This window comes from Petaurus breviceps, unplaced genomic scaffold (assembly GCF_028583685.1).
Source record: "Petaurus breviceps papuanus isolate PSGF00001 unplaced genomic scaffold, PetGlider_PUasm1.0 186, whole genome shotgun sequence".
Lineage (NCBI taxonomy): Eukaryota > Metazoa > Chordata > Mammalia > Diprotodontia > Petauridae > Petaurus > Petaurus breviceps.
Window position 1 is genome coordinate 82,404 of NW_027185798.1, and position 25,703 is coordinate 108,106.

The following is a 25,703-nucleotide window of genomic DNA, read 5'->3' on the forward strand; positions in this document are numbered from 1 at the left end:
TAGTTTTGTTATTACCTCCTTGCATATGGTGATCCCTAAAAGCCTGGTGTACAAAAGGATTCTGACTGATACTTATGAATTTTAAGCAGTCCTCATTGTCCAGTGTTATTCCTCCAGCACCTTCATCAGTGATTCTTACTATCCAAGACACTAAAGACTCCCCCATTCTTTAGGTGAATCTACTCAATATATCAGTGATCTCCTGTTGAGTGAAATCCTCAATTATCTCCCTGGACTCTGTTTTGCCCTGGTGGTTCTCCTGTCTTCTTCTTTGTATGGGGAGAGTTTCTACATTAGAAGACTTCTCATCTAACCTTGCTCCATTCTCCTCACACACATTCTCCTGGAAGCTGTCAGGGCAACTCTGCCCAGCCTGTACAAAAGCTGCATGCACATTCGTTCTGCTAGTTTTTTGCTTCCTTTTAGCTACATTAACAGTAGCTTGCTCCTGGACCACGTGAGTCCCTCCAGTTTGGTCTTCTGAGTGCTGTGACACAGAAGAATCCTCAGGCAAACCAGCTGACTCCCTAGCCATCTGAGCTCTTTCCTCCAGCAGCTTATCCCTGCTTTTACACATAAGGCGATAACTTGTTAGCAGCACCCAGCCTCTCCTGCACACTCCTGCCAGTTCTTTGCCTGGTTCTATGGGTATTGCTTTCAAACAGCTTTCCAAATCTTCAGGTTCTCCCTCTTTTAGCCTTGGTTCCCAGTTTTCACAGGGCCCTGTGCTTTTAGCCCATTCTCTGGCTAGAGAGGAATAAGGCAAATCTTCCCATCCTGGAATAGCCATTTCTCCCTCTAAAGCCCCACTGCTTCCAAATAGAGGCCTGACATTTTGTGATCCCATCCTGGTCACCAAATGTATCAGCAATGTCATATTCACAATGCCTATGGAAATTACAGGTATGCTGATATAATTATCCATCACAAAATACATCAGGCTTGCAATATGGGGGAATAAGCTAGAAAATTTATTAAAATACCAAAAGACTGAGTCCCAAAACCAGAAAGTGAAAGCCATCAGAGTGTTATGACATTGACACAGGTAGATAAAGTAGAAAGCACCCACATTCTCAAGCCTTTAAAACAGAACAGGCTACCTCAGGCAAAGGTCCTCCTCTCCCCACTCACAGCAACCACCCAGCGTCCAGGAAGCACGCTCCCAGAAGCTCCAGCCCCTGGCAGTCCTCAGCAGGAGTCCTTAGCAGAAATTCTGGCTGACTCAAAAAGGGCTTCGCGCTGCTGCCGCCGCTGCCTCTGCTGCTGCTGCCACCGTCGCCGCCACTGCTAGCCACGGCAGGAACTCTAGTTTTGGCTTCTGCTTCCTCTTGCTCTGCCCCTTCCTGCTACGTCAGCAAGTCCAATGGGGCATGGACGATCTTTAAATCCCATAACCCTTACAAGGGCTTTGAATGCCAACATTAGAAGTGGGGGGATTTGGAACCATGGGAGTTTTGAGGAAGAGGGGCTGTGAAGAGGGGGATAGTCTGGATGAGGCAGGTGTAGTAGGGTTGCTTGGTAGCAGGGAGGGCCTGGTTGGGGTTGGGGAGCAGAGATTTGTAGTGGATCCAATTAGAATGGGTACATGATTTTTTCCAGTTTTGTCTAGTAGTGTGGGGAGAAGTGAAGGCAGAGGATGGTGGGAGGGATCAAAGACTGAATGAAGCTTGGCACGATGACAAGGCCTTACAAGAAGACTGAATAGACAAGGGGCCAAGATGGGGAACAGAGGAGAGAGTGGCCAGTTCGAGGGCCATGGTATGGCAGAGAATGGAAGCTTTATTTTCTACTTCTTAAGGGAGTAGGAGAAGAGGTCCCAGGTGGGATGGGGGGTGGGGAATGGGGAATGCCCATTAGTGAGTGGAACGAAGGAAGATGAACCAGCTTTGTACTAGATTACAGGAGAAGCTGAAGGCCAGGAGGAAGAGGCCACCTGGAGAGAGCAGATTAGGAAAGTGGTGGAAACAGAGACAAGGACATAGAGGGGAGCTGAGTGAGGGGGGGGTCAAGTGATGGAGACCCCAGGAAGAAATGACTCCGTGTGTGTGTGTGTGAAGGGTGGGGAGTACATAGGTAAAGGGGAAGGTGTTTGTTGTTTTAGTAAAATGTGTGAATTGATAAGTTAATTTATGAAATTGTGAAATGAGCAGGCCTGGTTTTTTGGGTACTCACTGGGGAAGAACATGAGGGCAACGGGAAATGGGACAGCAGTCACACTAATGACCACAGAGGGGATGGGGGCAAAAATTGCAGAAAGTACAGAGACAAACAAGGAAATGGGGAGGAGGAGGGAGTGGGAAGGCAGGAAGATAGGCTGGGGGAGGGGCAGCCCTGGGCAGCTTGGACCTGGTTGAGATGGTCCAGGACGCAGGGGGGCAGGAGCTGCAGGTCTCATTCTTTATGGGTTTTTTGGGGGACAGACCAATTCTTATTTGTACCACATTGGGGTTAGTGCATTAACATCTAAATCATTTCAAAGTTGTCAATAAAACTTTAAAATTAATATGTCTATATCATCTCAAAATGATCAGCACTTTTTAGTGTCTGGGAATGTCTGGAACTTGTCTAAGGCTTATACATCGCAGGCTGAAAAACCTGACTTCAGAGGCTAGGGGGCTTGCCTTGTACCCACGCATATTACCAGGATATGATTTTGGGTTAAGATGTGATAGTTTGTAAATGGCGCTCCTCTGGCCTTTGAAATGGTTTGTATCTAGGTTTCTCTTTGTAGTCTTGCCTCTGTAGTGTCTCCTTATGAACTTACTCTGCTAACTAGCAGGGGTGGGGATGCTCAGGAGGCCCAGACCAGATACCAGCTAACCTGTCAGATGAGGAGTAGAAGGCAGAGCGGGAGGAGCTGGCTTGGAATTGTGTCTAACGGAACCTGGGCATTCTCTTCTTCCCAGGTCAGACCACCAGTTTTCTTGCTTGTCTTCTTAGAGGATGCTGGGGCCCCTCCACTCTTATTCTGCAGGAGATCCTCCTCATCCCAGGTGTTTTCAGGAGAAGGAGGAGGGACTTTGTGCACTCATGGTGCATGCTTGCCTGGGCTGAGCTGGGGAGACTCCCTGGAGGAGAGAAGACAAGAAGTTTGGCTGGTGTCTTGGGGGGACAGCCAGATGGCCTGTTGTGTAGCTGGGGCGGAGAAGGATCTTGGGTGAGCTCAGGTAGCTAGTGGAAATTTGTGGCAGGCATTTTGTTTTTCAGTTGTGTTTTCAGTGGCCTTTGACTCCCCATGACCCCATCTGGGGTTTTCTTGGCAGAGATACTGGAGTGCTTTGCCATTTCCTTCTCCAGCTCATTTAACTGATGAGGAAACTGAGGCAGACAGCGTGGAGTGCCTTGCTCAGGGTCACACAGCTAGGAAGTGTCTGAGGCTGGAGTTGAACTCAGGAAGGGGTAGAGTGGGGTGGGTTTTGTCTCCAGGGCCACGACCTCTCCAGTGTGCCAGCCATAGTGTGACTGAGAAACTTCTGGATGTGTGGTTGAGTCAGAACGACTGCCAGGGTGGGAGGTTAGCAGGGTGGTAATGGGGAAAGGCCAGTGGAGGAGAGGGAAGTCTTCAGATGGCTAGGGCCAGGCCCAGGTCAGAGCAGAGAATTCAGGTTCCGGTGGAGGAGAAGGTGGTGAGGTTCTGGGCCCCTCTGTTCATGAGGCCTCTCATCGGGATTACTGGCACATAGTAGGTCCCTAACAAGTGTTGATCACCAGTAATAATCATCAGCACTTATGTAGCTCTTTAAGGCTTGCAGAGTGCTTTATTCATAAGCTTATTTTATCCTCCCAGTAACCCTTGTTTGTGGGTGATGTAAGGACTCCCATTTTACAGATGCAGAAATTGAGGCAGATGTACTTAAGCAGTTTGCCCATTGTTACCCAGCTAGGGTGGCTTTGAGCCCAGGTCTTCCGGCCTCTAGGATCAAACACAGAATCTTCTGTGCAGCATTTAGAAGCCTCCATAATCTCACTTGCACTTCCCCTGTTAGTCTCATTTCCTCTTACTCCCCTTTCTCAACTCTCTGTTCACTCACGTTGTCCAGTGCCTCCTTGTACCTGGCTTTCCAGCTTCCACCTGGATTGGCTGCTTTTGTCCTGGCTGGGCCCCACACCTGGCCTGCCCTCCCTCCTCCTCTGCTCTGACTCCCAGGTTTCAGAGCTGCTTTCAGTGCTGGGCCGTCTGGCTCACCCCAGTTATCAGCACTCTGTCCTTCTTGAAGTTATCTGGTGTTGCTTCCTAAGTGTTGACTTCTCTACCTCGGGCTGCACCCTGCCCCTTAGCCCCCAGACCGAGTGGCAGAGGCTGTTTGGAATCTGCCTTCAGATCTCCAGCATCTCACAGAATACCTCAAACCCAGTGCAGTGCTTCATAAATGTGTGTTGAACTGAAGTTCAGAGGTCAGGATCCTGAATTGGAGTTTAGTGTAACCGTGGGTACCTTGCCATGATTACTGGTCGGGGGGTGAGGTCCTCCATGTGGATATTGATGCCTCCACCTGGGAGGGGGATAATGGAAGGCAGAGGGTTAAAGGAGATTGTGAGTCAGACGCCCATGTCAGAGAAAGGTGGGAGAGTGTCTGGGAGGTCTGTGGGTGAAAGGGATCACGACAGGGTGGTGGGAACCTCAGAGGAGAAGAAGGGGTGATACCTGGTGGTGACAGAGTGACTGGGCCAAGCAGGGAATTTAGTGACTTGGTCTGGAAGCCTTTCCAAATGGGGAGGAGTGACTAGCAGAAGAGGGGGCTTCCAGAAATGTGGAGGAAGCCCTGGGAGAAAAGGAGATTCTAGTCAATGAAAGGAGGTGGAAGACATGTATGGAGAGGAGACTGAAGATGGAGGTAAATCTGTTTCCAGTGGAACGAACTGGAAAGATGGGTGGAGGAGACTGGGGCCTGGTGGGCAGCAGGGCTGGGATGGCTGGGGTGAAGGTTTGGGTCCCATGTGCTGTGTCACGTTGATAGAAGTTAGGAGGGTAGAAAGTTGGGAGGTGAGCAGGAGTGGGGAGAGTGTGGATCAATAGGGAGAGAGGTTTGAGCAGAAGGAAGAACTTGCCAACAATTCTAGTAATCCGGGGGAGAGGCTGAGGGGGGGGACTTTGCAGTGGCAGAGACTGGGACGGGGGGACTTTGCAGTGGGAGAGGCTCCCCCCGGGTGGAGAGGGGAGCTTCGAAGGCACTGGAGATTTTAAGCAGGACTGGCCAGTTGGCCAGTCATCTGTTAGGGATGGATGGTGCCTGTGGGGCTTTAGTACTGTCTTGAGGGTTGGCCTAAATAACTTAATATTCCTTCCTATACTGAATCTGATGGTTCAGCTCAGTGACTGTTTATACACATGTACAGAGAGTGAAATGTATGCGTGCACCTGCATGCAGACATACCTGTGCATGTGCATTTGCAAATTGGAGCACCCATCTGAAAGCTGGTCGATGGCACTGTCTGTACAAAGACAAGTTTAGTTTTAGGCCTTGAAAAGAGCCTGTTTAAAGTGCGATTGTCCTGGAAGCGTCTTAAGCTCTGTATATTCCAGAGGATTCCTTCTCTTCCTGCCAGACCTGCCCCTTCTCCAGACTCATTTGTTTTGCTCTGGGCACTGCCATTCTCTGGGCCTCCAGGTTTGCATTCTTTGGGTCATATTCTTCCTTGTTTCTCAGATCCAGCGGTGACCAACAAGTCAACACTTGTCTCTGCTTCGGAGCCCCTGGTCTGTGCTGGCGCTGCCTCTGGCAGCTGCCAGGCCCCCCTTCTTTTCTCTGCTTGCTTTTTTGTTGAGCATGCTGCTGTGGCACTTTCTTATTCAAGATCCTTCTCAAGCTCCCTATTGCTCTGGGACAAACCTGTAGTTCTGCTGCTTGCCTGGGCCTCTGCAGCATCTCCCAGTGGGGCTCCAGGTTCCTCTCTTTACACTCTCTATTTGTGCTACCAGGCCCCTCTGCGGTTCCCCAGGTTCTGTCTCCTTTCTTTGGAGTGCCTGAGACTTGGGTGGGAAGCCTGACCACACCAGCCACTTTGAACTTCTGTTTTCTCATTTGTAAAATGGGCCAGTACCTATGATGCCAACTTCACTGTAAATGTAAAATTTTTTGCAGATGAAGATTGATGTAAGTGTCAGTTCTTAGGCTTAGGGACTGTCACTGAGAGGTGACAGATTGTGTGAGCAGGCCCCATCTCAGCCCCACAGAGGCTCCCTTCAGCTTTTGGAGGGTGTTATAGGAATGTAAATTTTAAAGATCTTCCCTGCCCCTAAGGTTAAGTGCACCTGGAACCTGTGGTGGGAGGCTTGTTTTTCAGGAATGCCCACACCTTGGTGCTTTGTGATTGGGCAGTGGGTCAAGAGGGTTGTTACATTCTCTGACCCAGGAGAAGGCTATATAATCCCTGATGTGAGACTTTGTTTTGGGGCTCACTTTGAGAAGTGTTGTGTGATTTGACCAGACGAGACTCTGGGCAGCCGTTGAGAGCCCCCTGGCTTTGAAAACCCAGATGTTGATGCTTCCCTCTCTGGTAACTGTGATTTGGTATGGATGTAATGGTTGGACAGTTTGGAAGCCGGTCTGCTTGATATGTTTTCTCTGTCTTGTAACTTCTGTCTGTGTACTCTGAAGTTCGGGGTGCTGACCATTTTCCCCTGAACTAGGTAAACGATATATTTTGATTCATTAAAGTAAGCTTGTTAACCCATTTTGAGTTGCTTTCCTTTAGAAAAGCAGATCTGGGGCATCCAGGTGGCTCAGTGAGTAAGAGCACTGGCCCATGCCGGGATGACCTGGGATCAAATCCGGGCTCTGATACTTAGCACCACACCCAGAAATAACTGGCTGTGTAAAGCTGAGCAAGTGACTTAACCCTGATTGCTTTAAAAAAAAAAAGAAAAGCAGATCTAAGAAGCTGTGTTGGCAGCCAGCCTGGGGATGCTGGGGTGCGTGCTGCTTCAGAGGGCCATCTCTGTGGCCTGACAACACACAAGGAGGTACATTGAGCATGGTGTCTGACTCTCCGTGACCCCATTTGGGTTTTCTTGGCCAGGATACTACAGGGGTGTGTTGTTTCCTTCTCCAGCTCATTAGACAGGTGAGAAAACTGAGGCCAGCAGGGTTAAGTGACTTGCTCAGTCACACAGCATGTAAGTGTGTGAGGCTGAATTGGAACTTGGGCCCTCCAGACTCCAGGTCTTACCCTCTATCTACTGTTCTACCTAGCTGCTCTTTTGCATACTTTAAAAAAGTGACTCTTGTTTTTACAATGTAAAATAAATGTATCTTTCCTTCTTCCCTTCCCCAGCAAACTGTCCCTTGCAACAAAGAATGAAAGGAAGAAAGCAAAACTAACCAGCCTATCAGTGTAGTCTTATGGTATGTGCAGCATCCACACCGGGAGGTCCTCGCCTCTGCAGAGAATAGGGGGAGGGGCATTTTCTTATCTCTTCTTGGGTGCCAAGTTTGGACATTATTCTTCAGGTTTTGTTTTGTTGTATCCATAGGAAAGGGACCTGAGCTGAGGGTTGGGAGCCTGCAACCTTGAGGCCACATGTGGCCTTGTCATCTGGATGTAGGAAACTGATGTGTGAAACTCTGCAGGTTCCCTACCCTGGACCTGATTTTTGGTCTTTGACTTCTTTGGAGTATGTGTCTAGCAGTGGGATTCCTGAGTCAAAGAGTAGGGAATTGTTTCCATTTTCAAATGAGGAGACCTAGGCTTACTTGTGACATGATCTGTCAGGACATGATCCCCAGGCTCCAAGGTCTGCACTCTCCATCAGCCCTATTGGCTCTTAGGGTCCTGTTTATTTTTTCTGTCAGTTTAAATAATTTTTTTGAAGTGTTTGCTGTGGTTCCTAGAGACGTTAATTCAGTATTTGTTGTTGGTGTTGGGTCCCTCATATGGCCAAATGACCAGAGAGCTTACGGTGGAAAGGCCCTGAATTTGAAGTCAGAGGACCTGCCTCTGCTTCCTGCTGACCGATGTAGGCAGCATTTTTTTCTTGCGCTAATCCACAAGGCTGTAATGTCATGGGAATCAGAAGAGCTGTTTTTTTGGTGTATTTTGTTCCAGAGGGTTTGCCATCTGCATCCCTAATCCAGTGTGTTAATTGCATATTGGTTCAAATGTAGACCAGATCTCTGAAAGAAGAAAGAAAATGTGGGTGACATAATTCAGTTAAACATTTATTAAACACCTGCTGTATGCCAGGTTCTGTGCTACGAGGCGTCGAAGAAGCTGAGACTCACAGAAGCCTCTAGACCTTGATGCTGAATGTTAAACAGCCCAGGGGCCAGGACAGAGCCTTTGGTGACCCTTCTAGAGACCTTCTAGCTCCGGGTCACTGATTCTTCTTACTGTTCTTTAGATCCAACTGTTCAGCCAGGGCCAAATCCTCTGACGTGCAGTATCATCAGGCTGACCCATTTTTCTCTCTTTTCCACCAGAATAGTACAAGGTACTTTGTCTAATACTTCACTAAAATCTAGGCTAGTTATAGCTATAGCAGACTCTTTTACCCTATCAAAAAAAGGAGATGAGGGGTGGCTAGGTGGCACAGTGAATAGAGTCCTGGCCCTGGAGTCAGGAGGACCTGAATTCAAATCTGGCCTCAGACACTTAACACAAAAAACTAGCTGAGTGACCTTGGGCAAGTCACTTAACCCCAATTACCCTACCTTCCCCCTCCAAAAAAAAAAAGGAGATGAGCTTTTAGTCCGACATGGTGTATTCACTAGGAGACCTTTCTGGTTCTTTGTGACACCTTTCGTTTTCACATTGCTTAGGTGTTCTCGGCTGTCTTCCATTTCAGGCAGCTATCCCTTGTATCCCTTGTAATTTCCTTTTTTTAAAAGGAAAAAGAAGATAAAAAGCTTTACCAGAACTGATCAGATGCTTCCAGATCAGACGATCTGTGTCAGGTTCCACGCCCTTGATCCCCCTTCTGTAGAGGAGTCAGTGCTTAAGGCTTCTATCTCTTCTGTGAAGCCAAGCCTGTCTTCACACGTGTTTGGATCTGAAGGTCTCGGTCTGTTGATGACTACTCTGTAGATTCACACCAGTCTCTAGGTAACTCCCAACTTTGTTCTCCATCAAAATTAATTTTTCTTCTTCATGATTTCATTCTTCAGAGTTTCTTGCCCTTCCTAGACAGACATCTCCTGTGGAATTTTAGTCCCTGGGATCTTACTGTCAGTAGATTTCTAATGTGTTCTCCCAAATTCTCTAGAGGAGTGGTGACTTGTCAAGGTTCTCATTTCTACTACAGCAATCCCTTCCCTTCTGTTGGTGATGAGCAGGTCCAGCCTAATATTTCCGTCTTGGATTCCTCTGACTTTTGAAGGATGGATTTACGATTAAGGCAGGTTAAGAAGTTGTGACATAGACTGTTTGTGTCTGGGAACTCCAGCAGATGTCCTGAAGTTCCCTGTCACTTACTTTGCCCTGCCTCTATGGGAGATTTGTGATCAGTTTCCCAAATTCTTCATCCTCTTGGCATCTGGATGTATGAGACTGCTCTCTCCAGAGGTACCAGTGAGCCCTTATTCTCTCCCACCTCTGCAGCCTTGGACACTCTCCTCTTTGATGCTCCCTGTCCTCTAGATTTTTCGCTTTCTCCTAGTTTTCTTTCTGTCTATCTGATGGCCCCCTCTTGGTTTCAATTGTTGGATCTTCCTCCAGATCACACTCTCTAACCAGAGATGCCTTAGAGCTCCTCCCTCCATCCTACTTCACTTGCAGATCTCATCAGCTCCCATCTCTGTGCTGATGATTCTCCCATCTGCCTGTCCTGCCCTAGTGTCTCTGCTGACCTCCCGGCTTACATCGCCAGCTGCCGTCCAGAAGACGTCTTAAAACCCTGCCCCTGCCGTGTAACTCCCAGTGCCTGGGGCTCACAGCCTATGTGGCACCCTAGACTCCTCGCTTTTTCTCAGGTTCCCCCCAGGCCTCATATCCCGGTGGTTGTCAAGGTCTGTGATTTCGTCTCTGCAGCATATCTTGCCTCCTCTCCCTTCTTCCCTCTTGACACCGCTATGACCTGGTGTGGACCTGGATCACTCCATAGCGTGCTGGGGTGGGGGTGGTGGGCTTTCCTGCTAAAGTGATTTTCCTTCATTGTACGTTGGATCATGTCATCCTCTACTCAGTGGACTCCAGTGGCTTCTTATTGCCCATGAACAAATATAGAACACTCTGGCATTCAAAGCTCTTGCCAGCCTGGCTCCCTTCTACCTTTCCAGTCTTTTATTCTTTTTTTTTTTTTTTTTGCTTTTTTGGAGGGGGGAAGGTAGGGCACTTGGGGTTAAGTGACTTGCCCAAGGTTACACGTCTAGTTTTGTGTTGTGTCTGAAGATTTGAACTCAGGTCCTTCTGACTCCAGGGCTGGTACCTTCCAGTCTTCTAATACCTACTCCTCTTTAGGTAATATATGATCCAGTGACACCGGCCTCCTGATTGTCCGACAAACAAGATGCTCTATCCCCAGATTGCAAGCATTGCCCTGTTCCCCCATGCCCTAGAATGCTCTCCCTCCTCCACTTTGATTTTCCATCTAAGCTTCCTTTAAGCCCCAGCTAAAATCCCACCTTCTATAGGAAGCCTTCCCCAACCCCTCTTAATTCTAGCCCTCCCTGGAATGTATACGGACAAGCTATATACAGGACAAATAGGAAATAATTAACAGAGGGAAGACACTAGAATGAAGAATTGGGGATGGTGTCCTGTAGAAGGACAGATTGTAGCTGATGTGTGAAGGAAGTCAGGATGTGAAGATGAAGATGGACAGTGGCCCAGACATGGGGGACAGCTAGAAAAATGCCCAGAGCCAAGAGAGGGGATGTCTTGTTTGTGGAACAGCTAGGAGGTCAGTGTCATTGGATGGAAGGGTATGTTGTGGGGGAGAGGTGTATAAGAAATGGGAAAGGTGTGTGTATGTGTGGGTTAGGTTATAAATGGCTTTGAACGCCAGAGGATTTTCTATTTGATCTGGAGGTGATAGGGAACCATTGAAATTTGTGGGGGGAGGGTAAGACTGGACCTGTGCTTCAGGAAAATCACTCTGGTGGTTGAATGGAGGGAGGACTGGAGTCGGGAGAGACTTGTGGCAGGAAGACCCACTGAGGCTGCTGTGCCATTGTAATAACTCACATGTGAGGTGACGAGGGTTTGCACTAGGGTGAGGGTAGAGAGGAGAGAGGGAGGAGTGTTGGGGAGATGTTGCAAAGGAGAAACTGGCAGAGCTTGGCAGCAGGTTGAATGGCTGGGGAAGGTTTGGGGGAAAGAGAATGAGTTTGATTTGGGACACGATTAAAGATTTCTACTGGATATCTGTTTTGAGATATCTTAAAGGCAGTTGGAAATTTGAGATTGGAGGTTAACAGAGAGATTGGGAAGGATGGGTAGATTTGAGAATCATTGGCATGGAGATGATAATTAAGTCCATGGGTGCTGATGAGATCACCAAGCCAAGTAGTATAAAGGAATAAGAGAAGAGGGCCCCGATCAGACCCCAGAGGGACACCCTTAGAGGGCTTGATCTCCATGAAGATCAAAGTAAAGAAGACTGAGGAGGAGTGGTTAGAGAGGTGGGATGAGAACTAAGAGAGAATGGTATTTCCAAACCTAAAGAGAAGTCTCAAGGGAGAGAATGACTAACAGTGCTAATGGCTGCAGAGAGGTCAAGGAAAATAAGGATTGAGAAAAGGCCATTGAATTTGGCCACTAAGAGGTCATGGGTCACTTTGGAAAGAGTGGTTTGGGTTGAGTAATGTGGTTAGAAGCCAGATTGGCTCAGGTATTCACCCAGATCTTCTCCACATAACTTGCTTATTTTAGTTTCTAGATTTCCTTGAATGAATATGGTCACTTGATTTGGATCTGTGGTCTCCTCCATGTCGATTTTGGCTGGTGCTGATTCAACTGAGCCAGCTGCCCTTATCCTGTATGGCCACTGGTCACTTTCTCTTGTAGACTCTCCATAGAGGGAGGGTGTTTTGGGGGATCTCTTGACATGGAGTGAGTACCAGAGGAGCACATGGACTATCACTTTCCCCTTCCTCTTGATACATGCCTGACTCACTTCCATTTCCTTTGTCAAATATTATCTTTTATGCCTCTTTTACTGAATAATTTTTTTGTTGGTAATGTATATAGCTTATTCAGGCTTACAATATGTCTTTCTGTTGCTCATTGGGTGACCTCTGTTTTAATTTTCAACATTCACTTCCATAAGATTTTGAGTTTTAAATTTTTTCCCCTTCCCTCGCACCTCCTCTCCAAGATGGTGTGCAATCTGATACAGACTCTGCTTCTACATTCATATTAAACATTTTCACATTAGTCATGATGTAAAAAAGAATTAGAACTAGTGGGAAGAACCATGAGAAAGAAGAAACAAAACAAAACAACCAAAGAGAAGGAGAGGAAATAATCTGCTTCCATCTGCATTCAGATTTCAAAGTTCTTTCTCTAGATAAGGATAGCATTTTCCATCATGAGTCTTTTGGAGTTGTCTTAGAGCCTTGCATTGGTGAGAAAAGCTGTCTTATCAAAGTAAGTCATCTGTAAAGTAAGTACAATGTGACTGTTAACTACGTACAGTGTTTTTCTGGTTCTGCTCATTTCACATAAGTCCAGGTTTTTTCTGAAGTCTTGCTCATCATTTCTTGTAGCACAATAGTATTGCATTACATTCATGTATCACAACTTATTAATCCACTCTCCAGTTGATGGATATCCCTTCAATGTCCACAGTTCTTGGCCACCACAAAAAGAACCGCTGTAGATGTTTTTGTCTATGTGGGTCCTTTTCCCATTGTCATGATCTCTTTGGGACACAGCCCTAGAAGTGGTATTGCAGGGTCAAAGGGTATGCACCTTTTTGTAGCCCTTTGGGCATAGTTTCAAATTGCTCTCCAGAATGTTTGGCTCAGCTCACAGCTCCACTAACAATGAATTAATGTTCCGACATTCCCACATCCTCTCCAACATTTATCATTTTCCTGTTTTGCCATGTTTGCTAAACTGATAGGCGTGATGTAGTACTTCAGAATTGTTTTGATTTGCATTTCTCTGATCAGTAGTGATTTAGAGAATTTTTTCATCTGACTATAGATAGCTTTAATTTCTTCCTCTGAAAGCTGCCTGTTCATATCCTTTGACCATTTATCAAATGGGGAATGACTTGTATTCTTACAGATTTGACTCAGTTCTCTATATATTTTAGAAATGAGGCCTTTATCAGAGACACTGGCTGCAAAAATTGCTTCCCAGCTTTCTGCTTCCCTTGGGATCTTGGTTAAATTGGCTTTGTTTTTGCAAAACCTATTCAGTTTAATGTAATCAAAATCATCCATTTTGTATTTCATAATGTTGTCTATCTCTTTGTTTAGTCATAAATTCTGCCCTTAATTTTTAAAAACAATTTAGAGGAGTTTTCTTTGTTTTAAAAAAGTTGGATATTTTTGATATCTTTAGTTTTTATATTGTTTACATTTCCCCCTTTATTTCTTGATGTGTTGTCACCTTTCTGTGTCTCTCTTTCCTGAAGTTAGAATTTAGAGCCCTAAACTATAAGAAGCATGTGTGAGCAAAACAAACCAACCCATTTTCACCATCTGACCCCAAGTGCCGCAATGTGTGCCTGTCTGTAACTGAATGTCTCACTGCCAAGAGGTGGGAGGGGTCTTTGTTGTCATTCTTTTGAACTCCAAATTGGTCATTGCATTGAATAGAGTTTGGAAGTCTTTCAGGGCTGATTTTCTTTATGTTGTTGTGGTCACTGTGTACATTGTCCTCTTGGTTCTACTTATGTGACTGTGTTAATCCCTGAAGGTTTTCCCAGGTTTTTTGGGGACAGTGGCCTGGATTCTGGATTCTTCATATGTTTTGTTTCTTATGTCTTAATAATAATTCTGTTACATTCCTATCCCATGGTTTCTTTAGCTATTTTCTGATTGATGAGTATTCAGTTGGTTTCCAGTTTTTTTTTTAACCACCAAAAATGCTACCATAAGTGTTTTATTAATTGCATTTCCCCCTCAATTTTTTTTATTAACATACCAAACTTTAAGACATGATTTTTATTGAACATATGTAAGACTCACTTTTACATTATTACAAATACTTTACGATAAAAAAAAAATCAGCTGTAAAAAAAAAAGGGGGACGTTTTCCTGGATTTATCATTGTACAATTTAAGCACAAAAATATTATATCTAAATATGAAGGTCATTTTCCAAGTATCCAAGCAGAATACTTATGGACTCACTTTATCAAATACACTACACACATATGTATAGATACTAATTGATAAATATTTTCACAATTAATAAAGTACATCTACCTCTTTGGGTTTGTCTTAAATTCTTTTTTTTTTTTTAAGCAATCGGGGTTAAGTAGCTTGCTCAAGGTTACACGGCCAGTTATTTCTGGGTGTGCTGAGTGAGTGTCTGAGCCCGGGATTCGATCTCGAGGTCAGTCCGACACTGGAGCCGGTGCTCTTACTCGCTGAGCCACCTGGCCGCCCTCCCCCTCAATTTTTGACCTCTTGGGAGTTTATTTCTAATAGTGGCATCTCTGGATAAAGGGGGACATAGAATTTGATTTTTCTAACATAGTTCTAAGCTGTTCTCCAAAACGATTAGACCAGTTCCTAGCTGCACCAGCAGGGCATTCATGTGCCTGACTTCTTGCATCTCTTTCAACATTTGTCATTTTTATCTTTACCTTGTCTTTGCCTTCTGATGGTAAGAAATGAAACCTTTGTTATTTTAAATTGCACATCTCTCATCATTAGTGATTTGGAGCATTCTTTTATGTGCTTCTCGGTAGTTTCATTTTTGGTTTTGAGAACTGCCTGTTCATAACTTTTGGCCATTTATTTATTGGGGAATAGTTTTTAGGGAGCTTGAGTTCTTCAGGAACAGTAGTATTCTTTCCATCTCAACCAGATGGTGTTACTGGAAGAATCTTGGTGTTAAGTAGAGGAGCCTTTTTATTTCAGGGAAAAACTTGTCATTAGCAGTACTGCATCCGTTCCCTAAGCAGTCCAACTCTCCGCCCTTTGGAGCTCTGCTCCAGTTCCCTGCCCGGTGGCAGTGTCTCCCTAAGGAGGTATTCACTTGCATATCCCATTTGGGACAATGGACGTTCCTCAGCTACTTGACTTTGCTGTGTGAATTGTTGGTGAATTGGAGAGTCAGTCGAAAATCTCGAGTGATGATGGAGCGTATTGAGGAGGCAGCAGAGAATGCAAGATCCCCTGGGGTTTACTGTTGGTTGACTAAAAATACATTTGATTTGGTGGCTCATAATTCTGCCTTAAGCTAAATTATGTTTCAGTAATATCTAGGCTGAAATAACTCATAATTTCTTAAAAGATGTTAGAAAACTTTAGCTTCTCTCCATCAAGTCCCATTTAGGGTCTTCTGGCAGAGCATTTGTGGGGATGTGAATCATCTGGTTTGATGGAGCTTGGCAGGGAGTTTTCCTGTGGAGTATTGGATTCCCGTCCCAGGTAGGTAGCAGATGTCTTAGTTGACAGTAGCCTCTGCAGCCTCCTTAGAAAGTCCCCAATCGTCACTGCTGTGTCTTCGATATTCTTAAGTCACAGGCCTGAGTGTTTCCCTCCTCTGCTCCACAACTTCCTGTGGCTCCTGTTTGCCTCCAGGGTAAAATGCTGACTCTCCAAGTTTGGCTTTTCAAGTCCTTCACAGTCCTTAGCCCCAGCCTCCCTTTTCAGACAGGTTTCCCTGTATTCTTCTTTCCCTCTCTTAAATTCCATCCACATTGGCCTCCTGGCCAGTGCTGGCCCTGTGTGCTCCCTTCCACCTCAGCCTCTTGTCCTTGGGCACAGGCTGGCCCAAAGCCTGGCATTCTCCCTCCCTGGTTCCCTTCATGTTGGATATCATATTGTATGATTCTATAAAAAAGGATCTTAATTTGCTCATCTCTGAATGTGTTGTGTTCTTCTGATGGGATGTAAGCTCTTCAAGGACAAGGGAGTATCTGACTTTGAGGCATATTTGAACTCAGTTTCCTGTCTCTGAGACTGGCCACCTATGCTGCTTCTCCTGTATGATATATTTATCACATAGTAGGTACTTAATCAGTGCTATTGATTGACTGACCCAAGACAAAGATAAGTAGTTGCTTATTCCTTAGAGGGTGCATTTCAGGATCCACCTTGGCCTCTTTTTTGACTTTCCTTTTCTCTGTTCCTTTCCATCCTTCTTCCCTTCCACCTTCCCTCTTTTTTTTTTTTTTTTTGTAGAGGAATCTTTCATTTATTCTGCCCACATGGTTAGTGTTGAGGCAGTCTACAAGCCCTTTGACCTTTTCTGAGAAGGCAGTCAGCCTGTTCTTTGGTCCCTTGGTTAGGGCAGAAATAGGATTTGTATGTAGGTCTGGGAAGAGTTATCCCTGCTCCCTCTTCTTAGACGTAAGGCCACTTTGGCTGGTAATCCCCCTGGATCCAGATAGCTGTGGTGAACACTCAGATAGAAATAAGGAAGGCAGTGCATTGCAGAAAATAGGTCTGAAGTCATATTTTTGCCTAGAAGTTTGTCTTTAGCTAAAAGCTTTGACTGTGTCAGGCTTTGAGAAAGACAGAATAGCTTTGAGGTAGGTTTTTTTTCCCCCGTAGCCAGAATGTAAACCCTGGACTACGGTCCATTTTCTGATGGCATGTGACCACAATTGTCCTATTGACTGTAGCTTGTCCACATTCTACATCCAAGGTTAATCCAGTGGCACTCTTACAAGAAACTTTACATCGTAGTCCTTGTAGTTAATGCTATAAGAAATCCAAATCAGACCTTAACAGAAGTTTTTGGAAAAATCTAAAGAAATTGCTTTTACTTTCAAATATAATGTCACATATCTAGGAGTTTGACTAGATTATCTCAGACGTAAGGTTCCGATTCCTGTCCTGTTCTGATGTAGTATTCAATTTAATACTCTTATGTGCTAAAAGTAATTTATTTTTTCTATTTGCATCACTTTAAAGTTTGAGCATAATCCTTGGAGTATGGATCATCTGGGCTATATCCGAAGTGGGATGAGAGATGGCACCAGCAAGCTCGCTGCCCCCCAGAAGAATGCCTATGCCCGGCTGGTCCAGCAGCACCGCAGTGGCCGCTTCCGCTCCTACTTAAACCACGTTGCTCAGAAGATGCAGTCAGAGGAAATGGGCTTGGCTGATGCTGGTTCGGATGCAGACCTGCCTTTGAAAAGGGGGATGATGCGAGAGGCTGCAACGAGAAATGGCTTGAACGTGCGTGGTCCTTCACCAAATAAAGCTTCGCTGTCGGAAAACCCCGAACGTATGGGCAGGGAGACTCTTTCTGATGATGGTCCTGAAGCCTTCAGGAAAGGCCCAGCTGTGCCTTGTCCAGAGGCGCACCGGTTGGGTGCGGGAGAACTGGAGGAGGCCTGTGGTGCCAGTCCTGGAGAGGGTGGCTCAGAGGTGGAGAGCCTGGGCCAGGCTTTGAGCAGCTGTAGGTTGGTGCAAAGTCCGAGGCCGGGCACTGCTGTCCAGAAAGTGGGAGCCTCTCAAGAGAAGGACTTGCCTGAGATAGGACATAAATTACAGAAAGGCAGACGTGTTGTGAACATGGAGAGAGCACGGGAAGTCTCTGCAGCAGGGCAGTTGTTCTCCCCCTCGGACTCACACTCATCGAATTCTGAGAAACCTGGGCCTCTTCCTTCTGAGCAGCTGGCAGGTGAGCTCTGTGGGTGGGGGTGGGGGTTCAGTGGTCAGCTTCATTCCTGGGGCACTGATGTTACTTGAGATGATGGAGTTTTTTCTACTGATAGATGTTGGACCCTAGTCATTTCTTGCCCATGAAGCCCCAAGAGGCCATGCACTGATTCTGGGGTAGCAGTACCTTTCAGTGCATCACAGGATACCTGACAGTGCCTGGTCCCTGAGGGAGGCTAATCCGGGAGTTTGAAGGATTGAATTTGGAACAGACAAGTTTACTGGTAACTGCTATAATAAGAAAATTCATTATTTTATTGTCAGCTGGGCTAATACATTGACATCCAAGACTGTCATCCTCTTGGAAACATGGGACTTAAAACTATTGCTGAGTCTCTGTGCTTCTCCACTGGGATGACTAGGTGGTAAAAGTCAGTCCTCTCTAGTCAGGTGAATACAAGGTGGAATGACCCAGGCACTAGTTAGGTATGGCTGCCAATCTCCCATGGGAATACAGATTTCTCTAGCTGTTAATTGTAAGCTTTGTTCTTTGCTTTGGGCACATGGAGAAGGAAACGGGGAAGGAGAATAAAAATGTATTTTATCAAGGATTTTTCTTAAAACACATTCCCAAGACTTCTTTACTCTACAAATGATAGTATTATTTAAATATTGCAAACCTTATCTGAATATTAGAAAGTAGGCCTGTCACATTGCATGCACTTATCAAAAAACCCCAAGCCGATGGATGAATTGCCCCTCTTCGTGGCTGTGGTTGGGCTGGTCAGTGTCACACATACTGGGCGGGGCCCTTCTGGCAGCTTCCTCATGGTGCCTCAGGCCTGGCCAGTGGCCGAAGCTGCTGCACTTTACATTTCCCACTATGAACAACAGTTCAATAAAGGATATGTTTAGGAAGCAAAATGAGAATGAAATCACACAGAAAATAGCAAATTCCAAGTCATTGCCAGATAAAAGAAAAGATAATAATGAAAGAAATAAAACTATTAACAAATGAATAGAACATTTTAAAATTTGCCAAGAGCTTTCCATACATTGTCTCTTTGGTCCTTATAATGATTCCGTGAAGTGCATTCTTTTTTTCTCCCAATTTTTTCAGGTGAGGAAACTGAGGCCCTTGGAGGTTAACCACTGATTGAATTTCAGGGAAAAGGAGTCAGACAGCATTGAGGTTTTGAATGTCTTAATACTCTGAGGTTTAATGCCTGGCCCATAAGTGTCAGAGGTAGGGTTTCCAATTCATATCTTAATAATTCCAAGTTCAGTTTTCTTTCAGATAAGCAGGGTGTAGAGCCTGTGACCTCGAGGCCACATGGGCTGCACTTGAGGACTTTATCTGTGTCTGTCTGCCTGTCTTGTAACAAAATCAGGTCTTAACTTGTTCTGTGTCCCTTTGTGATCTCTTCTCTGTGTATTTATCAGATTTTGTTGATGTTTTTATGTTTATGACAGTAAGTCAACAGGTATATTCTGATTGTGTTTGCTTTGTTTCACTTCAAATGAGTCTTTAAGTATTTATTTGTGTTCTCTTTGACAATGTTTTAGGATACCTTAAAATTCCTTTATATCTGTAAGTTGTTTTGATTTGCATTTCTTCATAGACCAGAGTCTTAGGGAATCCTGCTTCAGGCCTGTGTTGCCTCTTACTGGGGTTCCTGCAGCCCTCAGGCTCTTCTTTCTGACCCTCCACTGGGGAGGTGATGAGGCAGGAATGGCTGCTTGGGATTGGGGTACCTGGGCCTGGACCCAGCTCTTTCCCTCATCACCTTTTGTAGTCTCCTTAGGTCTCAAGGAAGTCTCATTATCTGTAAGATGAGGGGTCTCTCCAGTCCCTTCCAGCTCTAGGACACTTTTATCAGGCCTATAGCACAGGCCTGCTAGTGGTCAAGGAGAACATTCAGAACTCTTGAGTTTGCATCCACAGCGCCTTGTCAGGCTTATTTCCTGTCACTTATTTCTCTTCATGCGCTCTGGCCTGCTGGTCATCCCCTAAACAGCACATCTCATTTCCAGCCTTTGCACAGCTGCCCCCAGGGGCCCACCAGCTTTTCTCCTCTCTGGCCTGATTCACCTGCTTGCCACCTGTCTGACCTCATCATCTGCACCACCCACCTCAGCTCAGTTGTTCCCCTGGCTTTGTCTTGGGCCCACTGCTCTACTTCCTCTCCATTGCCTTTCTTGGTGACCACATCAGCTCCCTGCACTTCTGCTGCTGTCTCTGTAGAGGACTCACTGCTCCAAGCTCTCCCTGGCCTTTTGTTCCTGCATCCCCATTAGATTGTTGGACGTGTCAAACTGAAACTCAGCATGTCCAAAACTGAACTCATTGTCTCTCTTCCTAAACCCTTTCTTCTTCCCTGTTTCTCTTGAAGCCATGGGCCGGCCTGGTCACCTCCCAGATGTGTAATCTCAGCATTAACAGACTCCTTACTTTCCCTCACCCTTAATTTTAGCTCCCAGCGACTGTTAAATCTCACTGTTTCTTTCTACTGTTTTTCCATGTGATGAGACATGGCCTTTCTTTACCTGTATCTCTTAGCGTTCCTTGTGCTGACTGTCTTTCCTGATTCTCCAGACAACCTTGTGGTCTACTACCTTGTATACATTTATGTTTAGTCACTTTACGTTGTATACTTATCTATGCATTTTTTGTCTCTTTCCTGTTAAATCATGAGTAGGGATTATTTCATTCTTTGTACTTGTGTCCCCAGAGCTCAGCATCGTGCCCGACAAACAGTAGGTGTTTAATAAATGCTTGCCGATTGAGTGATAAGAAGTCTTTCCTCATTCCTCAGTTGCTAGTGTCCTCTCCTTAGAAATGACCATATATGTATTTTGTATTTAATTTTACATACCAATGCTGTTTCCCCTTGATAGAAGGTAAGTTCTTTGAGGACAGGGTCTGTTTTATCTTTGTATACTAGTACTTTGCACAGGCTTGGCATATAGCAGGTGCTTAATAAATTCTTGAATGAATTGGCTTTAAAGTGTTTTTTTTATTAATGCCTTTTGTTCTTAACCCTGCATTCATCTGCTGACCCCAGTACTGCCCTCCCTGACAGCTGAGGAGCATGCCCACACCTTCTGATGGAGAGCACTTTCATCATTGTTCTTGGTTTTTCTCTCTGGATTTGGGGGCTCTCCTTTTCCTTGTTTTTGTCCTGACACGTTTGCTCCTTGTCAGTCTTTGGTCTGCTTGTTCTTGACTGACGCCATGCCTGCTCGTGCCTGCTCCCTGCAGGCCCGCCTGGGAGCTTTCTCTGTGCCCCCTCTTCTCCCTCAGCCCTGCAGCATCTCCTGAGCGTCATCCTCCCTGCACAGCTCTAGCCTTACCTTCCCAGCTGACTCCCTGCAGCCCTGCCCTCTCTCTCCTGAGGAAGCCCCCAGCCTCCTTCTCTCCCGGTTCTTCAGCCTCAGGCCATCTTTGCCTCCTCACTCAGGCATCCTCGTGTATCTAATTAGTTGTCAAACCCTGTTTTGTATCTGCGTGTGTGTTGCTGTCCCTTCTCTTCACTCACACCCTCCTCTCCTGCTTCATACTTGACTCTTCTAACAGCCTTCTAGGTGGGCTCTCCCAGCCTTGCGTCATCCTTTGCGCAGCTGACAAAGGGATTTTTCCTAAAGCAGAAGTCTGATATCATGGGCCTCCCCCCCCATTCTGGGGGTTCCCCATTACTTCTGGGATCAAATAGAGACGCATGGATTTGGTGTCACAGCTGGACCTTTCCCTGTACTCTGTAGTCCAGCCACATTTCTGGTTTCTTCAACATGGCCCTCTTGGCTTTTCTCTTTGCCTCTGCAGTGGCTGGTGTCCAGGCCTGGAAAGCTCCCTTTATACACTTGCGGCTTCTTTTGAGACTCAGTTTAGGTTGTCTTCTTCTCTAGGAAGCTTGGTTCCTCCCTATGTCAGGTTCCTTCATGTCTTCCGTTAGAATGCAGACCCTTGAAAGCAAGAATTATTTCGTTTTGTCTTCGTATCCCGAGGGCCTGCACAGAGCAGGCCCTTAGTGATTGATGGTTTGCTAAGACTCTTCTTACCAGTGCTCATTCCCTAATTTTTTTCTAGCTCTTATGGCCGTTGCTGACGTTTCCAAAACAATGTTCCATCATTATGGGGACACTGGGACAGCTCTGCCTTAAATAGAGTTCGTTTGTCCAGTTTGAAAAGGACCCATGGCTGGGAGGAATAGTCGATAACTACAGGAGAAGCAGGAGGCACCAGAAGGTTATAGGGTAGCATGTTGGGATGAGATGACATTCACTTAGGACAAATATTTGGAATCAGGAAATCAGCTTCACAAATGGAAGGTTGGGGAGGTAGTTTGTCTGAGGAAGATCAGGGGTGTCTTAGTGGGCTGCCACCTTAACATTAGTTAGCAGGGTAATATGGCAGCCAAAAGCCAATGGGATGTTGGGCCTGCCTTCAGAGGGGCAGCGGTGCTGGGAATCAATAAGGAAGGTATTGGAGTTTAGGAATGATGTTAACAAACCCCAGAATATTTTAAGGGGAGCTGGTTAATGTTTTGATTCTGGGTCAGATTAGAGTAGGTTAGAAGAAATGGTGGATATTTACCATGAGAGAAGAAAAGACTTGGGGTCAGGTCTCTGAGGGGCTATGGTGTGGAAAAATGATTAGGTTGGTTCTGTGGGCAGAACTAGCAGCAAGGGAAAGTTGCAAGAAGCCAGTGTAGGACTGACATCAGGAGGAACTTCCTAAGGATTGGACCTGGGCAGCAGGGGCATGGGCTGGCTTGTTGCTTGGATTCGTGGGCATCATTGTTTGGGGATTGGGTCTCCTCTGAGGCTGTGGAGGTCCCTTCCAAGCCTGAATTCCATTCCATAGAATGGTAACTCTTGGCTTCAGATAGATAATTTTGATCATGTTAAGAAAAAGTCCTTTTACTGTTATATGTGTGTGCGTAGCACATGACTTGCCCAGGTCACACAAGTAGCGAGTGGAAGAACCAGGGTTCGAATGCAGATCCTCTGACTCCAGATCCAGTGCTTTTTGCACAGATTTGATAACAACATCTTTTTTCCTTTTTGGCAGCTCCAAGGACTGGTACTTTAATGTTTTAGTTGTTCAGTTTGATACTGATATGTCTGAGTGGATTGAAATTTGAGTTTCTCCTTTCTGGGGGTTTTGTAAAAAAATTTTCCATCCTGTGATTTCATTGGTGTAGGGAGAAGCTAGTGAACTATTCTGCAACATCAAATCCTTGAGATTTTACCTGGGGCCTTAAAGTCAGGTGTTTGTGACTCAGAGGGCAGCTGTTCCTGCTCTTCTCACGGAAGTCTTTATTTGGGGAAATGAGCCTGCTTGGTTTGGATGCTTTGGGGGGCTTTGCTCAGACTTGCCTGAAGGGATGCAAAGTAGGCAGGGTCTTGGGCCATCTCCAGCATCTATCACTTTTACCCAGGGTGCTTCCTGGGCTTTTCAGCTAATTCATCTTCTCTGCTTGTTTTTGTGTCTTGGCTGTACCTTCTATCATATTTTCCTCCGACGCGTGAATTCTCCTTTAACTGCTTCTGCTGACATTCCCAGAATATCAGTGCTTTTTTTGGCATTGCTATTGCTAACCATTCCCCCTTCTCTCCCTTCCTCCTTATTAAAAACTGAAAGAAAAAAAAGACCTCTTGTAAATCAGCATGGTCATGCGAGTGTTTCGGAAATTGTGTCCTGCTTTAACAGACAGTTTTGTCTTGATATCTTTTGTTTTTATGTCTTTTAGATTATCCCCCTCATTTTCCCTTCTCTCCTAGGGAGGGAGACATCCATTATGCCAAGGATTTTTTTTAAAGCAAAAAGAAAAAAGAGAAAAATTTAGTTAAAATCCAATAATATATTGAAAAAAATCTGAAAATGAGTGAATGAGTGAGGGCCATCGCTGTCAACTTCTTTTGGGTGGCTTTGCGTATCTTAGGTGACACATGGCTAACAGATATTGGGATTGAGGAGGATGTCAGTGGTGGTCTGCCCAGGAAAGCTCAGCTTCTCTCTTATTTTTTAGATTAAAGGAGAGAAAGCTTTCAGTTACAGCAGTGTATCACATCCTCCCCACCCCTGATGGGTGCACGTGCCCCAACATGACTGGGGAAGCAATAGCCATGATACTTCACAAGATGCTTGTCACAGTGTGTCCCAGCCCTCCCACATGAGGATGGAAGCAGGTGATGTTTGTAAAGTACTCTGCGCAGTGTGTAGTGCCCCATAGAAAGCTTGTTCTTCTTCTGACTCTTGCTGCGTTCGCTTCCTCATCACCTGCTTGTCCTCAGCCCTCTGCCATGTGACTTTCTCCACTTGCTAATGTCCCCTGTCCAAGACCTCGTTGCCTTCAGCCTTTCTGCACCTGTTCTCCCTGCTGTGCTCTCTCCTGTTTCAGTGAACTGAAGAGTCAGGAAGCCAGTTAAAGGAGAAGGCCCCAGACAGGGCCTTTGTTTGGGGCCATGGGAATGGGGCTGTTGACCCTGCAAATTCGTACCTTTCATGAACTGGAACCCTTGTCAGCCCTTCCTTGTCTTGAGGTGTCACTTGGAATTCCTTCTAGGAGACAGAGGGAGGGGGTATTATTTTCTCCTCTCTTAGCTAAATGAATGGAGTGAATGGATTGATAAAGGAGTTATTAAATGTTTACTATATGCAAAGCCCTATGCTTGAATTCCTGATTGATTAGGTGGCGGAAAACTTGCCCTGTTATAACCATGAGGATAAAGCCTCTAGTCCTCATAAAGAAATCTTGCTGCTCCTGCCAAGTTAGTCAGAAATAAATGGGAATTTTTACACTAATGTTCTTCCAGGGATCATTTTTGTTTTGACCTCCCTGGAAGGAGATATCCTTTCCTTGAGGAATGCTTGAAGCTTCTGTTTTTCTTCTTTCCCACAGTCCTAGTTTAGATGGTTTAGAGTAGATTAAGGAAGATGATTTCTTGCTTTTAAAAATTTCCCACAGTATTTAATAGGGTGTCAGATCTTCACAGTGTCCTGCTCAGTGTTGGGCCATGAGGAGGCCAGGTGCAGGAGCTATGAATCCTGTCCCAGCCCTAGGCCTCGTTAGCCTGGGTTTGCTCTGACAGAACTGTCATTTGGGGGACTGGAAGGGCTCTAAGGGAGCAGCCAGGGGCAGATTTGAAAGTCAGTCTGTTCAGAGCCCACTTGGGAGCCCGCCTTGTCCTCCCTTGTCTGCCAGATACTGTGCTGAGCCTGTCTAATGCCTAATGTAGGCTTGCTGCAGAGGAGGGGCTTAACAAATGCTTTTTGGATTGGCTGCCCTGAGGAGCAAGGTTGGGACTTTGGAGGGACCTTCCTCCCTATCATTCCATTTGGATTTCTGTTACTGTCTACCCTTATTTCCTTTTGTCACACGGCTGTTAGACTGGTAGAAAAGGGGGATGCTGTGGCGTGTTTGGGTTTCAGGGAGATGGAGGCAGCGTCCCTTGTTCTGTCTAATAGATGTGTCTTGGAGGAATGTGGGCAGCGTGATGGCCAGTGCTTTGGACAGCTGGGATAACCAGACCCAGAGCTTGCATTGAATTTTTAAGTTTTCAAATATCATTGCTATTCTTATTTTGCTTTACATTTCTTTAATTATTACAGAACTTAATTTTTCAAGAAGTGAGTACTTTGTATTTCAAAAACTGCTTTAAAAATGTTTTGACTGAGAACTGTCTCTTCCGCTTAGGAATTTATATTGGTTCCTAGAGATTTGGGATGTCAGATTTTGCCAGAAATAATTATGGTAAGAATTTTCTGCAAATGGTTTCTTTCCTTATTGTTGTGCCAGATACCATCCATTTGTTAGGAGCTCACCATGTGCCAGGCACTTGGGATACGATGCTTAGTTCCTGCCCTCAGGGGATCTGCAGTTTCATGTGGGGGACAGCGTCTGAACATCTAGGTACATACAGCACACATATGAAATCAGTGGAAAGTAATGTCAGAGGGAAGAGCCTGGCAGTGGGGGAATGGGAGGAGGCAGAAAGGTCTCCTATAGAAAATGGGATTTGACTG

At 45.6% G+C, this 25,703-nt stretch overlaps 1 protein-coding gene across 4 annotated transcripts in view; it reads left to right on the plus strand.

Annotated features, from left to right (window-relative positions):
* The window catches only part of DIS3L2 (DIS3 like 3'-5' exoribonuclease 2), a 371,217-nt gene that overhangs the window by 14,847 nt on the left and 330,667 nt on the right, over positions 1-25,703 (plus strand). For 2 of the 4 annotated variants that reach the window (XM_069089292.1, XM_069089290.1), the window contains exon 2: positions 16,982-17,696. The exons of the other annotated variants lie outside the window; for them this stretch is intronic. In XM_069089292.1, the coding sequence (XP_068945393.1) occupies positions 17,003-17,696 (694 nt within the window). In that variant the 5' untranslated portion in view covers positions 16,982-17,002. The remainder of the gene's footprint in view (positions 1-16,981; positions 17,697-25,703) is intronic. 4 annotated transcript variants of the gene reach the window in all.